The sequence below is a fragment of the Adelges cooleyi genome, unplaced genomic scaffold, assembly GCF_023614345.1.
Source record: "Adelges cooleyi isolate 19-005CV unplaced genomic scaffold, UGA_ACOO_1.1 ACOO_flye_CR_arks_rails_tigmint_CR_PRNA_9, whole genome shotgun sequence".
In the NCBI taxonomy this organism is placed as follows: Eukaryota; Metazoa; Arthropoda; class Insecta; order Hemiptera; family Adelgidae; genus Adelges; species Adelges cooleyi.
This window is the reverse complement of record NW_026096579.1, coordinates 15,634,964-15,652,057: the sequence shown is the minus strand read 5'-3', so window position 1 is coordinate 15,652,057 and position 17,094 is coordinate 15,634,964. Positions and strand designations below refer to the sequence as shown.

The 17,094-nt window shown below is 44.4% G+C and overlaps 1 protein-coding gene across 1 annotated transcript in view; it reads right to left on the bottom strand.

Annotated features, from left to right (window-relative positions):
- Window positions 1-17,094, bottom strand: part of LOC126847159 (muscle-specific protein 300 kDa-like) — a 114,144-nt gene that overhangs the window by 30,288 nt on the left and 66,762 nt on the right. The window contains exon 101 of the mRNA XM_050587255.1: window positions 1-17,094. This exon is cut by the window's left edge and continues 12,825 nt beyond it. Within this exon, the coding sequence (XP_050443212.1) occupies window positions 1-17,094 (17,094 nt within the window).

Genomic DNA, 17,094 nt, shown 5'->3' with positions numbered 1-17,094 from the left:
TGATACATGGACGTCCAGGTTTTCGGAAATTTCCGATGACTTAAAGTCTACCTTCGGCAATTCCACGTGGGGCAGGGTGATATCAACTGCTTTTGGTGATTTGATGTCAACCTTACCAGATACTGTTGGTGATTTAAGATCGGCTGACGGAATATCGACTTTTGGAATGTGAACGTCGACCGCTTTTGGCAATTTCACGTCAGCTGTACCAAAGAATTTCGGTGTTTTTATGTCCACTGCGGGCACGGCTACCTTAGGCACGTCCACGTCAATTGTTTTCGATACTTTGACGTCAATTTTTTCGGATAAGCCCGGTGTCTTGATGTCGACCGTAGGTAATTCGAACTCGGGTTTACCGATTTTCGGAGATGTGATGTCGACTTTGGCCGACACTTGTGGTGATTTAACGTCAACTGATGGCAAATCGACCGTTGGAATCTTAACGTCAATCGCTTTTGGCTTCTTGACGTCCAGTTTACCGGTGATCTGCGGTGTTTTAATGTCAGCTGCCGGAACGTCGACGTGAGGCACGTTGACGTCAAATGTCTTCGGTGCGTGTAAGTCTACGATTCCGGATACTGTCGGCGTTTTAACGTCAACCGTTGGCAGGTCGACTTTAGGTAATTTAATATCGACACCTGTGGTATATTTGATATCAACCTTGCCATCAGCCGCCGGTTTGTTTATTTGTGGTACGGTCTGTTCAGTTTTAGGTTTCTTCGACTTTCTCGACTTAGCACTTGGTGATTTCGAGTCGGCAGATTCGTCAGTAGCCGAAACGTCTACTCGTGCGTCGATGGTCGGTAATGATGCAGACAAATTCAAATTCGGGTCCGGTACTTCGAACGCCTGTCTCTCTTGGTCCAAGAAAGACGTGACTTCCGTTTTAGCTACAATGTCGGTGTCTATGTCAATGTCCAATGATTTCTGCGGCGTGTCCTTTTTGCCTTTACGCATTAGTTTACCCAAAAACGACTGGTGTTTTTCTGGTTTCGAGTCAACGGATTCGGGCAATTTGACATCGACCTTTCCGCCAATTACCGGTGTTTTTATGTCCACTGCAGGCAATTTTACCTGTGGCACGTCGACGTCCACCGTTGGTTTTGATACATGGACGTCCAGGTTTTCGGAAATTTCCGATGACTTAAAGTCTACCTTCGGCAATTCCACGTGGGGCAGGGTGATATCAACTGCTTTTGGTGATTTGATGTCAACCTTACCAGATACTGTTGGTGATTTAAGATCGGCTGACGGAATATCGACTTTTGGAATGTGAACGTCGACCGCTTTTGGCAATTTCACGTCAGCTGTACCAAAGAATTTCGGTGTTTTTATGTCCACTGCGGGCACGGCTACCTTAGGCACGTCCACGTCAATTGTTTTCGATACTTTGACGTCAATTTTTTCGGATAAGCCCGGTGTCTTGATGTCGACCGTAGGTAATTCGAACTCGGGTTTACCGATTTTCGGAGATGTGATGTCGACTTTGGCCGACACTTGTGGTGATTTAACGTCAACTGATGGCAAATCGACCGTTGGAATCTTAACGTCAATCGCTTTTGGCTTCTTGACGTCCAGTTTACCGGTGATCTGCGGTGTTTTAATGTCAGCTGCCGGAACGTCGACGTGAGGCACGTTGACGTCAAATGTCTTCGGTGCGTGTAAGTCTACGATTCCGGATACTGTCGGCGTTTTAACGTCAACCGTTGGCAGGTCGACTTTAGGTAATTTAATATCGACACCTGTGGTATATTTGATATCAACCTTGCCATCAGCCGCCGGTTTGTTTATTTGTGGTACGGTCTGTTCAGTTTTAGGTTTCTTCGACTTTCTCGACTTAGCACTTGGTGATTTCGAGTCGGCAGATTCGTCAGTAGCCGAAACGTCTACTCGTGCGTCGATGGTCGGTAATGATGCAGACAAATTCAAATTCGGGTCCGGTACTTCGAACGCCTGTCTCTCTTGGTCCAAGAAAGACGTGACTTCCGTTTTAGCTACAATGTCGGTGTCTATGTCAATGTCCAATGATTTCTGCGGCGTGTCCTTTTTGCCTTTACGCATTAGTTTACCCAAAAACGACTGGTGTTTTTCTGGTTTCGAGTCAACGGATTCGGGCAATTTGACATCGACCTTTCCGCCAATTACCGGTGTTTTTATGTCCACTGCAGGCAATTTTACCTGTGGCACGTCGACGTCCACCGTTGGTTTTGATACATGGACGTCCAGGTTTTCGGAAATTTCCGATGACTTAAAGTCTACCTTCGGCAATTCCACGTGGGGCAGGGTGATATCAACTGCTTTTGGTGATTTGATGTCAACCTTACCAGATACTGTTGGTGATTTAAGATCGGCTGACGGAATATCGACTTTTGGAATGTGAACGTCGACCGCTTTTGGCAATTTCACGTCAGCTGTACCAAAGAATTTCGGTGTTTTTATGTCCACTGCGGGCACGGCTACCTTAGGCACGTCCACGTCAATTGTTTTCGATACTTTGACGTCAATTTTTTCGGATAAGCCCGGTGTCTTGATGTCGACCGTAGGTAATTCGAACTCGGGTTTACCGATTTTCGGAGATGTGATGTCGACTTTGGCCGACACTTGTGGTGATTTAACGTCAACTGATGGCAAATCGACCGTTGGAATCTTAACGTCAATCGCTTTTGGCTTCTTGACGTCCAGTTTACCGGTGATCTGCGGTGTTTTAATGTCAGCTGCCGGAACGTCGACGTGAGGCACGTTGACGTCAAATGTCTTCGGTGCGTGTAAGTCTACGATTCCGGATACTGTCGGCGTTTTAACGTCAACCGTTGGCAGGTCGACTTTAGGTAATTTAATATCGACACCTGTGGTATATTTGATATCAACCTTGCCATCAGCCGCCGGTTTGTTTATTTGTGGTACGGTCTGTTCAGTTTTAGGTTTCTTCGACTTTCTCGACTTAGCACTTGGTGATTTCGAGTCGGCAGATTCGTCAGTAGCCGAAACGTCTACTCGTGCGTCGATGGTCGGTAATGATGCAGACAAATTCAAATTCGGGTCCGGTACTTCGAACGCCTGTCTCTCTTGGTCCAAGAAAGACGTGACTTCCGTTTTAGCTACAATGTCGGTGTCTATGTCAATGTCCAATGATTTCTGCGGCGTGTCCTTTTTGCCTTTACGCATTAGTTTACCCAAAAACGACTGGTGTTTTTCTGGTTTCGAGTCAACGGATTCGGGCAATTTGACATCGACCTTTCCGCCAATTACCGGTGTTTTTATGTCCACTGCAGGCAATTTTACCTGTGGCACGTCGACGTCCACCGTTGGTTTTGATACATGGACGTCCAGGTTTTCGGAAATTTCCGATGACTTAAAGTCTACCTTCGGCAATTCCACGTGGGGCAGGGTGATATCAACTGCTTTTGGTGATTTGATGTCAACCTTACCAGATACTGTTGGTGATTTAAGATCGGCTGACGGAATATCGACTTTTGGAATGTGAACGTCGACCGCTTTTGGCAATTTCACGTCAGCTGTACCAAAGAATTTCGGTGTTTTTATGTCCACTGCGGGCACGGCTACCTTAGGCACGTCCACGTCAATTGTTTTCGATACTTTGACGTCAATTTTTTCGGATAAGCCCGGTGTCTTGATGTCGACCGTAGGTAATTCGAACTCGGGTTTACCGATTTTCGGAGATGTGATGTCGACTTTGGCCGACACTTGTGGTGATTTAACGTCAACTGATGGCAAATCGACCGTTGGAATCTTAACGTCAATCGCTTTTGGCTTCTTGACGTCCAGTTTACCGGTGATCTGCGGTGTTTTAATGTCAGCTGCCGGAACGTCGACGTGAGGCACGTTGACGTCAAATGTCTTCGGTGCGTGTAAGTCTACGATTCCGGATACTGTCGGCGTTTTAACGTCAACCGTTGGCAGGTCGACTTTAGGTAATTTAATATCGACACCTGTGGTATATTTGATATCAACCTTGCCATCAGCCGCCGGTTTGTTTATTTGTGGTACGGTCTGTTCAGTTTTAGGTTTCTTCGACTTTCTCGACTTAGCACTTGGTGATTTCGAGTCGGCAGATTCGTCAGTAGCCGAAACGTCTACTCGTGCGTCGATGGTCGGTAATGATGCAGACAAATTCAAATTCGGGTCCGGTACTTCGAACGCCTGTCTCTCTTGGTCCAAGAAAGACGTGACTTCCGTTTTAGCTACAATGTCGGTGTCTATGTCAATGTCCAATGATTTCTGCGGCGTGTCCTTTTTGCCTTTACGCATTAGTTTACCCAAAAACGACTGGTGTTTTTCTGGTTTCGAGTCAACGGATTCGGGCAATTTGACATCGACCTTTCCGCCAATTACCGGTGTTTTTATGTCCACTGCAGGCAATTTTACCTGTGGCACGTCGACGTCCACCGTTGGTTTTGATACATGGACGTCCAGGTTTTCGGAAATTTCCGATGACTTAAAGTCTACCTTCGGCAATTCCACGTGGGGCAGGGTGATATCAACTGCTTTTGGTGATTTGATGTCAACCTTACCAGATACTGTTGGTGATTTAAGATCGGCTGACGGAATATCGACTTTTGGAATGTGAACGTCGACCGCTTTTGGCAATTTCACGTCAGCTGTACCAAAGAATTTCGGTGTTTTTATGTCCACTGCGGGCACGGCTACCTTAGGCACGTCCACGTCAATTGTTTTCGATACTTTGACGTCAATTTTTTCGGATAAGCCCGGTGTCTTGATGTCGACCGTAGGTAATTCGAACTCGGGTTTACCGATTTTCGGAGATGTGATGTCGACTTTGGCCGACACTTGTGGTGATTTAACGTCAACTGATGGCAAATCGACCGTTGGAATCTTAACGTCAATCGCTTTTGGCTTCTTGACGTCCAGTTTACCGGTGATCTGCGGTGTTTTAATGTCAGCTGCCGGAACGTCGACGTGAGGCACGTTGACGTCAAATGTCTTCGGTGCGTGTAAGTCTACGATTCCGGATACTGTCGGCGTTTTAACGTCAACCGTTGGCAGGTCGACTTTAGGTAATTTAATATCGACACCTGTGGTATATTTGATATCAACCTTGCCATCAGCCGCCGGTTTGTTTATTTGTGGTACGGTCTGTTCAGTTTTAGGTTTCTTCGACTTTCTCGACTTAGCACTTGGTGATTTCGAGTCGGCAGATTCGTCAGTAGCCGAAACGTCTACTCGTGCGTCGATGGTCGGTAATGATGCAGACAAATTCAAATTCGGGTCCGGTACTTCGAACGCCTGTCTCTCTTGGTCCAAGAAAGACGTGACTTCCGTTTTAGCTACAATGTCGGTGTCTATGTCAATGTCCAATGATTTCTGCGGCGTGTCCTTTTTGCCTTTACGCATTAGTTTACCCAAAAACGACTGGTGTTTTTCTGGTTTCGAGTCAACGGATTCGGGCAATTTGACATCGACCTTTCCGCCAATTACCGGTGTTTTTATGTCCACTGCAGGCAATTTTACCTGTGGCACGTCGACGTCCACCGTTGGTTTTGATACATGGACGTCCAGGTTTTCGGAAATTTCCGATGACTTAAAGTCTACCTTCGGCAATTCCACGTGGGGCAGGGTGATATCAACTGCTTTTGGTGATTTGATGTCAACCTTACCAGATACTGTTGGTGATTTAAGATCGGCTGACGGAATATCGACTTTTGGAATGTGAACGTCGACCGCTTTTGGCAATTTCACGTCAGCTGTACCAAAGAATTTCGGTGTTTTTATGTCCACTGCGGGCACGGCTACCTTAGGCACGTCCACGTCAATTGTTTTCGATACTTTGACGTCAATTTTTTCGGATAAGCCCGGTGTCTTGATGTCGACCGTAGGTAATTCGAACTCGGGTTTACCGATTTTCGGAGATGTGATGTCGACTTTGGCCGACACTTGTGGTGATTTAACGTCAACTGATGGCAAATCGACCGTTGGAATCTTAACGTCAATCGCTTTTGGCTTCTTGACGTCCAGTTTACCGGTGATCTGCGGTGTTTTAATGTCAGCTGCCGGAACGTCGACGTGAGGCACGTTGACGTCAAATGTCTTCGGTGCGTGTAAGTCTACGATTCCGGATACTGTCGGCGTTTTAACGTCAACCGTTGGCAGGTCGACTTTAGGTAATTTAATATCGACACCTGTGGTATATTTGATATCAACCTTGCCATCAGCCGCCGGTTTGTTTATTTGTGGTACGGTCTGTTCAGTTTTAGGTTTCTTCGACTTTCTCGACTTAGCACTTGGTGATTTCGAGTCGGCAGATTCGTCAGTAGCCGAAACGTCTACTCGTGCGTCGATGGTCGGTAATGATGCAGACAAATTCAAATTCGGGTCCGGTACTTCGAACGCCTGTCTCTCTTGGTCCAAGAAAGACGTGACTTCCGTTTTAGCTACAATGTCGGTGTCTATGTCAATGTCCAATGATTTCTGCGGCGTGTCCTTTTTGCCTTTACGCATTAGTTTACCCAAAAACGACTGGTGTTTTTCTGGTTTCGAGTCAACGGATTCGGGCAATTTGACATCGACCTTTCCGCCAATTACCGGTGTTTTTATGTCCACTGCAGGCAATTTTACCTGTGGCACGTCGACGTCCACCGTTGGTTTTGATACATGGACGTCCAGGTTTTCGGAAATTTCCGATGACTTAAAGTCTACCTTCGGCAATTCCACGTGGGGCAGGGTGATATCAACTGCTTTTGGTGATTTGATGTCAACCTTACCAGATACTGTTGGTGATTTAAGATCGGCTGACGGAATATCGACTTTTGGAATGTGAACGTCGACCGCTTTTGGCAATTTCACGTCAGCTGTACCAAAGAATTTCGGTGTTTTTATGTCCACTGCGGGCACGGCTACCTTAGGCACGTCCACGTCAATTGTTTTCGATACTTTGACGTCAATTTTTTCGGATAAGCCCGGTGTCTTGATGTCGACCGTAGGTAATTCGAACTCGGGTTTACCGATTTTCGGAGATGTGATGTCGACTTTGGCCGACACTTGTGGTGATTTAACGTCAACTGATGGCAAATCGACCGTTGGAATCTTAACGTCAATCGCTTTTGGCTTCTTGACGTCCAGTTTACCGGTGATCTGCGGTGTTTTAATGTCAGCTGCCGGAACGTCGACGTGAGGCACGTTGACGTCAAATGTCTTCGGTGCGTGTAAGTCTACGATTCCGGATACTGTCGGCGTTTTAACGTCAACCGTTGGCAGGTCGACTTTAGGTAATTTAATATCGACACCTGTGGTATATTTGATATCAACCTTGCCATCAGCCGCCGGTTTGTTTATTTGTGGTACGGTCTGTTCAGTTTTAGGTTTCTTCGACTTTCTCGACTTAGCACTTGGTGATTTCGAGTCGGCAGATTCGTCAGTAGCCGAAACGTCTACTCGTGCGTCGATGGTCGGTAATGATGCAGACAAATTCAAATTCGGGTCCGGTACTTCGAACGCCTGTCTCTCTTGGTCCAAGAAAGACGTGACTTCCGTTTTAGCTACAATGTCGGTGTCTATGTCAATGTCCAATGATTTCTGCGGCGTGTCCTTTTTGCCTTTACGCATTAGTTTACCCAAAAACGACTGGTGTTTTTCTGGTTTCGAGTCAACGGATTCGGGCAATTTGACATCGACCTTTCCGCCAATTACCGGTGTTTTTATGTCCACTGCAGGCAATTTTACCTGTGGCACGTCGACGTCCACCGTTGGTTTTGATACATGGACGTCCAGGTTTTCGGAAATTTCCGATGACTTAAAGTCTACCTTCGGCAATTCCACGTGGGGCAGGGTGATATCAACTGCTTTTGGTGATTTGATGTCAACCTTACCAGATACTGTTGGTGATTTAAGATCGGCTGACGGAATATCGACTTTTGGAATGTGAACGTCGACCGCTTTTGGCAATTTCACGTCAGCTGTACCAAAGAATTTCGGTGTTTTTATGTCCACTGCGGGCACGGCTACCTTAGGCACGTCCACGTCAATTGTTTTCGATACTTTGACGTCAATTTTTTCGGATAAGCCCGGTGTCTTGATGTCGACCGTAGGTAATTCGAACTCGGGTTTACCGATTTTCGGAGATGTGATGTCGACTTTGGCCGACACTTGTGGTGATTTAACGTCAACTGATGGCAAATCGACCGTTGGAATCTTAACGTCAATCGCTTTTGGCTTCTTGACGTCCAGTTTACCGGTGATCTGCGGTGTTTTAATGTCAGCTGCCGGAACGTCGACGTGAGGCACGTTGACGTCAAATGTCTTCGGTGCGTGTAAGTCTACGATTCCGGATACTGTCGGCGTTTTAACGTCAACCGTTGGCAGGTCGACTTTAGGTAATTTAATATCGACACCTGTGGTATATTTGATATCAACCTTGCCATCAGCCGCCGGTTTGTTTATTTGTGGTACGGTCTGTTCAGTTTTAGGTTTCTTCGACTTTCTCGACTTAGCACTTGGTGATTTCGAGTCGGCAGATTCGTCAGTAGCCGAAACGTCTACTCGTGCGTCGATGGTCGGTAATGATGCAGACAAATTCAAATTCGGGTCCGGTACTTCGAACGCCTGTCTCTCTTGGTCCAAGAAAGACGTGACTTCCGTTTTAGCTACAATGTCGGTGTCTATGTCAATGTCCAATGATTTCTGCGGCGTGTCCTTTTTGCCTTTACGCATTAGTTTACCCAAAAACGACTGGTGTTTTTCTGGTTTCGAGTCAACGGATTCGGGCAATTTGACATCGACCTTTCCGCCAATTACCGGTGTTTTTATGTCCACTGCAGGCAATTTTACCTGTGGCACGTCGACGTCCACCGTTGGTTTTGATACATGGACGTCCAGGTTTTCGGAAATTTCCGATGACTTAAAGTCTACCTTCGGCAATTCCACGTGGGGCAGGGTGATATCAACTGCTTTTGGTGATTTGATGTCAACCTTACCAGATACTGTTGGTGATTTAAGATCGGCTGACGGAATATCGACTTTTGGAATGTGAACGTCGACCGCTTTTGGCAATTTCACGTCAGCTGTACCAAAGAATTTCGGTGTTTTTATGTCCACTGCGGGCACGGCTACCTTAGGCACGTCCACGTCAATTGTTTTCGATACTTTGACGTCAATTTTTTCGGATAAGCCCGGTGTCTTGATGTCGACCGTAGGTAATTCGAACTCGGGTTTACCGATTTTCGGAGATGTGATGTCGACTTTGGCCGACACTTGTGGTGATTTAACGTCAACTGATGGCAAATCGACCGTTGGAATCTTAACGTCAATCGCTTTTGGCTTCTTGACGTCCAGTTTACCGGTGATCTGCGGTGTTTTAATGTCAGCTGCCGGAACGTCGACGTGAGGCACGTTGACGTCAAATGTCTTCGGTGCGTGTAAGTCTACGATTCCGGATACTGTCGGCGTTTTAACGTCAACCGTTGGCAGGTCGACTTTAGGTAATTTAATATCGACACCTGTGGTATATTTGATATCAACCTTGCCATCAGCCGCCGGTTTGTTTATTTGTGGTACGGTCTGTTCAGTTTTAGGTTTCTTCGACTTTCTCGACTTAGCACTTGGTGATTTCGAGTCGGCAGATTCGTCAGTAGCCGAAACGTCTACTCGTGCGTCGATGGTCGGTAATGATGCAGACAAATTCAAATTCGGGTCCGGTACTTCGAACGCCTGTCTCTCTTGGTCCAAGAAAGACGTGACTTCCGTTTTAGCTACAATGTCGGTGTCTATGTCAATGTCCAATGATTTCTGCGGCGTGTCCTTTTTGCCTTTACGCATTAGTTTACCCAAAAACGACTGGTGTTTTTCTGGTTTCGAGTCAACGGATTCGGGCAATTTGACATCGACCTTTCCGCCAATTACCGGTGTTTTTATGTCCACTGCAGGCAATTTTACCTGTGGCACGTCGACGTCCACCGTTGGTTTTGATACATGGACGTCCAGGTTTTCGGAAATTTCCGATGACTTAAAGTCTACCTTCGGCAATTCCACGTGGGGCAGGGTGATATCAACTGCTTTTGGTGATTTGATGTCAACCTTACCAGATACTGTTGGTGATTTAAGATCGGCTGACGGAATATCGACTTTTGGAATGTGAACGTCGACCGCTTTTGGCAATTTCACGTCAGCTGTACCAAAGAATTTCGGTGTTTTTATGTCCACTGCGGGCACGGCTACCTTAGGCACGTCCACGTCAATTGTTTTCGATACTTTGACGTCAATTTTTTCGGATAAGCCCGGTGTCTTGATGTCGACCGTAGGTAATTCGAACTCGGGTTTACCGATTTTCGGAGATGTGATGTCGACTTTGGCCGACACTTGTGGTGATTTAACGTCAACTGATGGCAAATCGACCGTTGGAATCTTAACGTCAATCGCTTTTGGCTTCTTGACGTCCAGTTTACCGGTGATCTGCGGTGTTTTAATGTCAGCTGCCGGAACGTCGACGTGAGGCACGTTGACGTCAAATGTCTTCGGTGCGTGTAAGTCTACGATTCCGGATACTGTCGGCGTTTTAACGTCAACCGTTGGCAGGTCGACTTTAGGTAATTTAATATCGACACCTGTGGTATATTTGATATCAACCTTGCCATCAGCCGCCGGTTTGTTTATTTGTGGTACGGTCTGTTCAGTTTTAGGTTTCTTCGACTTTCTCGACTTAGCACTTGGTGATTTCGAGTCGGCAGATTCGTCAGTAGCCGAAACGTCTACTCGTGCGTCGATGGTCGGTAATGATGCAGACAAATTCAAATTCGGGTCCGGTACTTCGAACGCCTGTCTCTCTTGGTCCAAGAAAGACGTGACTTCCGTTTTAGCTACAATGTCGGTGTCTATGTCAATGTCCAATGATTTCTGCGGCGTGTCCTTTTTGCCTTTACGCATTAGTTTACCCAAAAACGACTGGTGTTTTTCTGGTTTCGAGTCAACGGATTCGGGCAATTTGACATCGACCTTTCCGCCAATTACCGGTGTTTTTATGTCCACTGCAGGCAATTTTACCTGTGGCACGTCGACGTCCACCGTTGGTTTTGATACATGGACGTCCAGGTTTTCGGAAATTTCCGATGACTTAAAGTCTACCTTCGGCAATTCCACGTGGGGCAGGGTGATATCAACTGCTTTTGGTGATTTGATGTCAACCTTACCAGATACTGTTGGTGATTTAAGATCGGCTGACGGAATATCGACTTTTGGAATGTGAACGTCGACCGCTTTTGGCAATTTCACGTCAGCTGTACCAAAGAATTTCGGTGTTTTTATGTCCACTGCGGGCACGGCTACCTTAGGCACGTCCACGTCAATTGTTTTCGATACTTTGACGTCAATTTTTTCGGATAAGCCCGGTGTCTTGATGTCGACCGTAGGTAATTCGAACTCGGGTTTACCGATTTTCGGAGATGTGATGTCGACTTTGGCCGACACTTGTGGTGATTTAACGTCAACTGATGGCAAATCGACCGTTGGAATCTTAACGTCAATCGCTTTTGGCTTCTTGACGTCCAGTTTACCGGTGATCTGCGGTGTTTTAATGTCAGCTGCCGGAACGTCGACGTGAGGCACGTTGACGTCAAATGTCTTCGGTGCGTGTAAGTCTACGATTCCGGATACTGTCGGCGTTTTAACGTCAACCGTTGGCAGGTCGACTTTAGGTAATTTAATATCGACACCTGTGGTATATTTGATATCAACCTTGCCATCAGCCGCCGGTTTGTTTATTTGTGGTACGGTCTGTTCAGTTTTAGGTTTCTTCGACTTTCTCGACTTAGCACTTGGTGATTTCGAGTCGGCAGATTCGTCAGTAGCCGAAACGTCTACTCGTGCGTCGATGGTCGGTAATGATGCAGACAAATTCAAATTCGGGTCCGGTACTTCGAACGCCTGTCTCTCTTGGTCCAAGAAAGACGTGACTTCCGTTTTAGCTACAATGTCGGTGTCTATGTCAATGTCCAATGATTTCTGCGGCGTGTCCTTTTTGCCTTTACGCATTAGTTTACCCAAAAACGACTGGTGTTTTTCTGGTTTCGAGTCAACGGATTCGGGCAATTTGACATCGACCTTTCCGCCAATTACCGGTGTTTTTATGTCCACTGCAGGCAATTTTACCTGTGGCACGTCGACGTCCACCGTTGGTTTTGATACATGGACGTCCAGGTTTTCGGAAATTTCCGATGACTTAAAGTCTACCTTCGGCAATTCCACGTGGGGCAGGGTGATATCAACTGCTTTTGGTGATTTGATGTCAACCTTACCAGATACTGTTGGTGATTTAAGATCGGCTGACGGAATATCGACTTTTGGAATGTGAACGTCGACCGCTTTTGGCAATTTCACGTCAGCTGTACCAAAGAATTTCGGTGTTTTTATGTCCACTGCGGGCACGGCTACCTTAGGCACGTCCACGTCAATTGTTTTCGATACTTTGACGTCAATTTTTTCGGATAAGCCCGGTGTCTTGATGTCGACCGTAGGTAATTCGAACTCGGGTTTACCGATTTTCGGAGATGTGATGTCGACTTTGGCCGACACTTGTGGTGATTTAACGTCAACTGATGGCAAATCGACCGTTGGAATCTTAACGTCAATCGCTTTTGGCTTCTTGACGTCCAGTTTACCGGTGATCTGCGGTGTTTTAATGTCAGCTGCCGGAACGTCGACGTGAGGCACGTTGACGTCAAATGTCTTCGGTGCGTGTAAGTCTACGATTCCGGATACTGTCGGCGTTTTAACGTCAACCGTTGGCAGGTCGACTTTAGGTAATTTAATATCGACACCTGTGGTATATTTGATATCAACCTTGCCATCAGCCGCCGGTTTGTTTATTTGTGGTACGGTCTGTTCAGTTTTAGGTTTCTTCGACTTTCTCGACTTAGCACTTGGTGATTTCGAGTCGGCAGATTCGTCAGTAGCCGAAACGTCTACTCGTGCGTCGATGGTCGGTAATGATGCAGACAAATTCAAATTCGGGTCCGGTACTTCGAACGCCTGTCTCTCTTGGTCCAAGAAAGACGTGACTTCCGTTTTAGCTACAATGTCGGTGTCTATGTCAATGTCCAATGATTTCTGCGGCGTGTCCTTTTTGCCTTTACGCATTAGTTTACCCAAAAACGACTGGTGTTTTTCTGGTTTCGAGTCAACGGATTCGGGCAATTTGACATCGACCTTTCCGCCAATTACCGGTGTTTTTATGTCCACTGCAGGCAATTTTACCTGTGGCACGTCGACGTCCACCGTTGGTTTTGATACATGGACGTCCAGGTTTTCGGAAATTTCCGATGACTTAAAGTCTACCTTCGGCAATTCCACGTGGGGCAGGGTGATATCAACTGCTTTTGGTGATTTGATGTCAACCTTACCAGATACTGTTGGTGATTTAAGATCGGCTGACGGAATATCGACTTTTGGAATGTGAACGTCGACCGCTTTTGGCAATTTCACGTCAGCTGTACCAAAGAATTTCGGTGTTTTTATGTCCACTGCGGGCACGGCTACCTTAGGCACGTCCACGTCAATTGTTTTCGATACTTTGACGTCAATTTTTTCGGATAAGCCCGGTGTCTTGATGTCGACCGTAGGTAATTCGAACTCGGGTTTACCGATTTTCGGAGATGTGATGTCGACTTTGGCCGACACTTGTGGTGATTTAACGTCAACTGATGGCAAATCGACCGTTGGAATCTTAACGTCAATCGCTTTTGGCTTCTTGACGTCCAGTTTACCGGTGATCTGCGGTGTTTTAATGTCAGCTGCCGGAACGTCGACGTGAGGCACGTTGACGTCAAATGTCTTCGGTGCGTGTAAGTCTACGATTCCGGATACTGTCGGCGTTTTAACGTCAACCGTTGGCAGGTCGACTTTAGGTAATTTAATATCGACACCTGTGGTATATTTGATATCAACCTTGCCATCAGCCGCCGGTTTGTTTATTTGTGGTACGGTCTGTTCAGTTTTAGGTTTCTTCGACTTTCTCGACTTAGCACTTGGTGATTTCGAGTCGGCAGATTCGTCAGTAGCCGAAACGTCTACTCGTGCGTCGATGGTCGGTAATGATGCAGACAAATTCAAATTCGGGTCCGGTACTTCGAACGCCTGTCTCTCTTGGTCCAAGAAAGACGTGACTTCCGTTTTAGCTACAATGTCGGTGTCTATGTCAATGTCCAATGATTTCTGCGGCGTGTCCTTTTTGCCTTTACGCATTAGTTTACCCAAAAACGACTGGTGTTTTTCTGGTTTCGAGTCAACGGATTCGGGCAATTTGACATCGACCTTTCCGCCAATTACCGGTGTTTTTATGTCCACTGCAGGCAATTTTACCTGTGGCACGTCGACGTCCACCGTTGGTTTTGATACATGGACGTCCAGGTTTTCGGAAATTTCCGATGACTTAAAGTCTACCTTCGGCAATTCCACGTGGGGCAGGGTGATATCAACTGCTTTTGGTGATTTGATGTCAACCTTACCAGATACTGTTGGTGATTTAAGATCGGCTGACGGAATATCGACTTTTGGAATGTGAACGTCGACCGCTTTTGGCAATTTCACGTCAGCTGTACCAAAGAATTTCGGTGTTTTTATGTCCACTGCGGGCACGGCTACCTTAGGCACGTCCACGTCAATTGTTTTCGATACTTTGACGTCAATTTTTTCGGATAAGCCCGGTGTCTTGATGTCGACCGTAGGTAATTCGAACTCGGGTTTACCGATTTTCGGAGATGTGATGTCGACTTTGGCCGACACTTGTGGTGATTTAACGTCAACTGATGGCAAATCAACCGCTTTGGGCGTCTTGACGTCCAGTTTACCAGTGATATTCGTTTCGTTTATTTTAAACGCTTCCTGCTCATGTTCTATGAAAGATTTAACGTTTGATTTGTTTTCTTTAGCTATGCTTTTTTCAATGTCTGTTTTCTTTTGTGGCATTTTATTTTTATCTTTACGCATAAGTTTACTTAAAAACGATTGTGTTTTCTCTGGTTTCGTTTCGACGTGTTTTGGTTTTATTTCACTTCTGCTTACGGTATTAAGTTTGTCTTTTTTTTTTATTCGATGTTTATTGTCATCTTTTTGTAATTCCACTTGTGAATTTTCTTCGTGTTGAAGAACTAAATAGTTTCCGTCATCCATGTTTTCATATTTTTTTTTATTTTCATTTTTAATTTGATCCGAGTTGTCGCTGGTATATGTGTCTGGTATTTCTGAAATATGGATATTCTCTTTTGTGTTATAACCAACTTTTGTTGTTCCTTTTATTTTTAATCCACATTCTTCTTTATCGTTAGGCCATTCTTCTACAAGTTCTTCTACTATTTCCTTACCATCTACTACAGTTACTTTTTTAATGATCTTTCTTGTTCTTGTAACAGTTACGAATGTAGTTTTTTTATTTTCTTCATCTGTTCCTGATTGTTCTCTGGAACTTACATACTTTTCTGGTGTATTTGTTTGTTTTTTTTCTTCATAAGTTTGGTAGTACGTTTTTAATACATCACCATTGTTCTCTTCAACGATTTCTGGCTCCTTAGTTATGTACTGATTAACTGGTTCCTCTCTGTTGACATCATATGTCTTTTTTAAACTTCCTTTGTTTTCAATAATTTCTTTTGATTGATTGCTTTTATTAGTAGTTTCTGAGCTTGGTATAATTACATACTCTTGACAATTATTATCTGCTTCAACTGTTTTGATATTTTTTTGTAACGATTGTTTTTTCGTTTCGTTAGGAATGACATCAGTTGTTTGAATTTCTTGTTTTAACGGTGTAGATATTAACGAAATCAATTTATTTTGATTTTGTATTGATTTTCTATTAGTTTCCATAAAAAATGGGTTGTAATCGGATGTGAATGTTTCACTTGTGTTGAGTGGCCCTTCTTCTACGACTTCTTCCACTACACTTTCTTTACCGTCCACTACAATTACTTTTCTAATGATCTTTTTTGATTTAGTTATTGTTATATGGGAAGTTTCTCTGTTAGTTTGTATTGTGCTAGACTGATTTGATGTAAAAGCATTTTCAGGTTTTTCTATTGCATCTACAAAATGACTAAATTCTTGATTATGGTTCTTAATATCTGGTTCTTCTATTATTTCTTCAATAATTTGTTCTTTTCCATCCACGTAGACTATTTTTTTTATAATTCTGCGTGTTTTGGTTATTGTTCTAGTCTCATAATTTTGATGACTAGAAGTTGATAATATTTGTGTCACATTGTCTGGTTCATCAAATATTTCTACCATATAATCATTATTTCTGGTTTCTGGGAATAAATTGTTAGCCGATTCTTTGTGTCCAGAATATTCTTCGAATACCTGTCCAACGGGATTTTCGGTTTCAGCGGTGACATGCAATTGTTTGGCTTTCGTTTTATTATCAGTTTCAGAGTTGATAATATACTGATTTTCAGGAATATGTGTAACTTCTTTCTCATCATTTACTTCTGTTGTATTTTTTAAATCCGCTTTATTTTTTAGCAATATTGTTGCGACTCTTTTATTAATATTGACTAAAGTATTCTCATTATCATTAGTTGGTTCAGCGTCTGTGGTATTCGTTGGGTACTCATTCAATTCTGCATTTTGACTATTGATTCTTTTAAACTTTAATAGTTTTACGTTGCTTTTGTCGTTTTCATTACCCAAATCTTGTTTTGACGGCGAATATTCAGTTTCTTGGTCCACTGTTTTAGATTTTTTGACAAAAACATTTGGCAATTTAAAGGTGAAAAATGGTTTGGCGGACTTATCGTTTATATTTCTTGAGGTGTTTAATGATGAATCAGATTCTTTAAAATGGTCTATATCACTTTGCATTTCTTGAACTACTTTCCTAACCAGTTTTGGACTTTTTAAAGTATCGCTTCGTTTTAGAACATTCGTGTCACTTACCTCTTTTTCTATTTCATTATTTTTTGTATCTTTATTCAGATCCATTTTTGGTTCTGCGTTTGTAAATAATGGTTTATGAACGGAAAAGATAGTAGGAAGTTTCATGCATTTGTCAACGCTAACAGATATTAAATCTTTAGGTGCATTCATGCTAAATAAATCAGAGGAAATATTCGTGCTTTCGACATACGTTTTTGTACC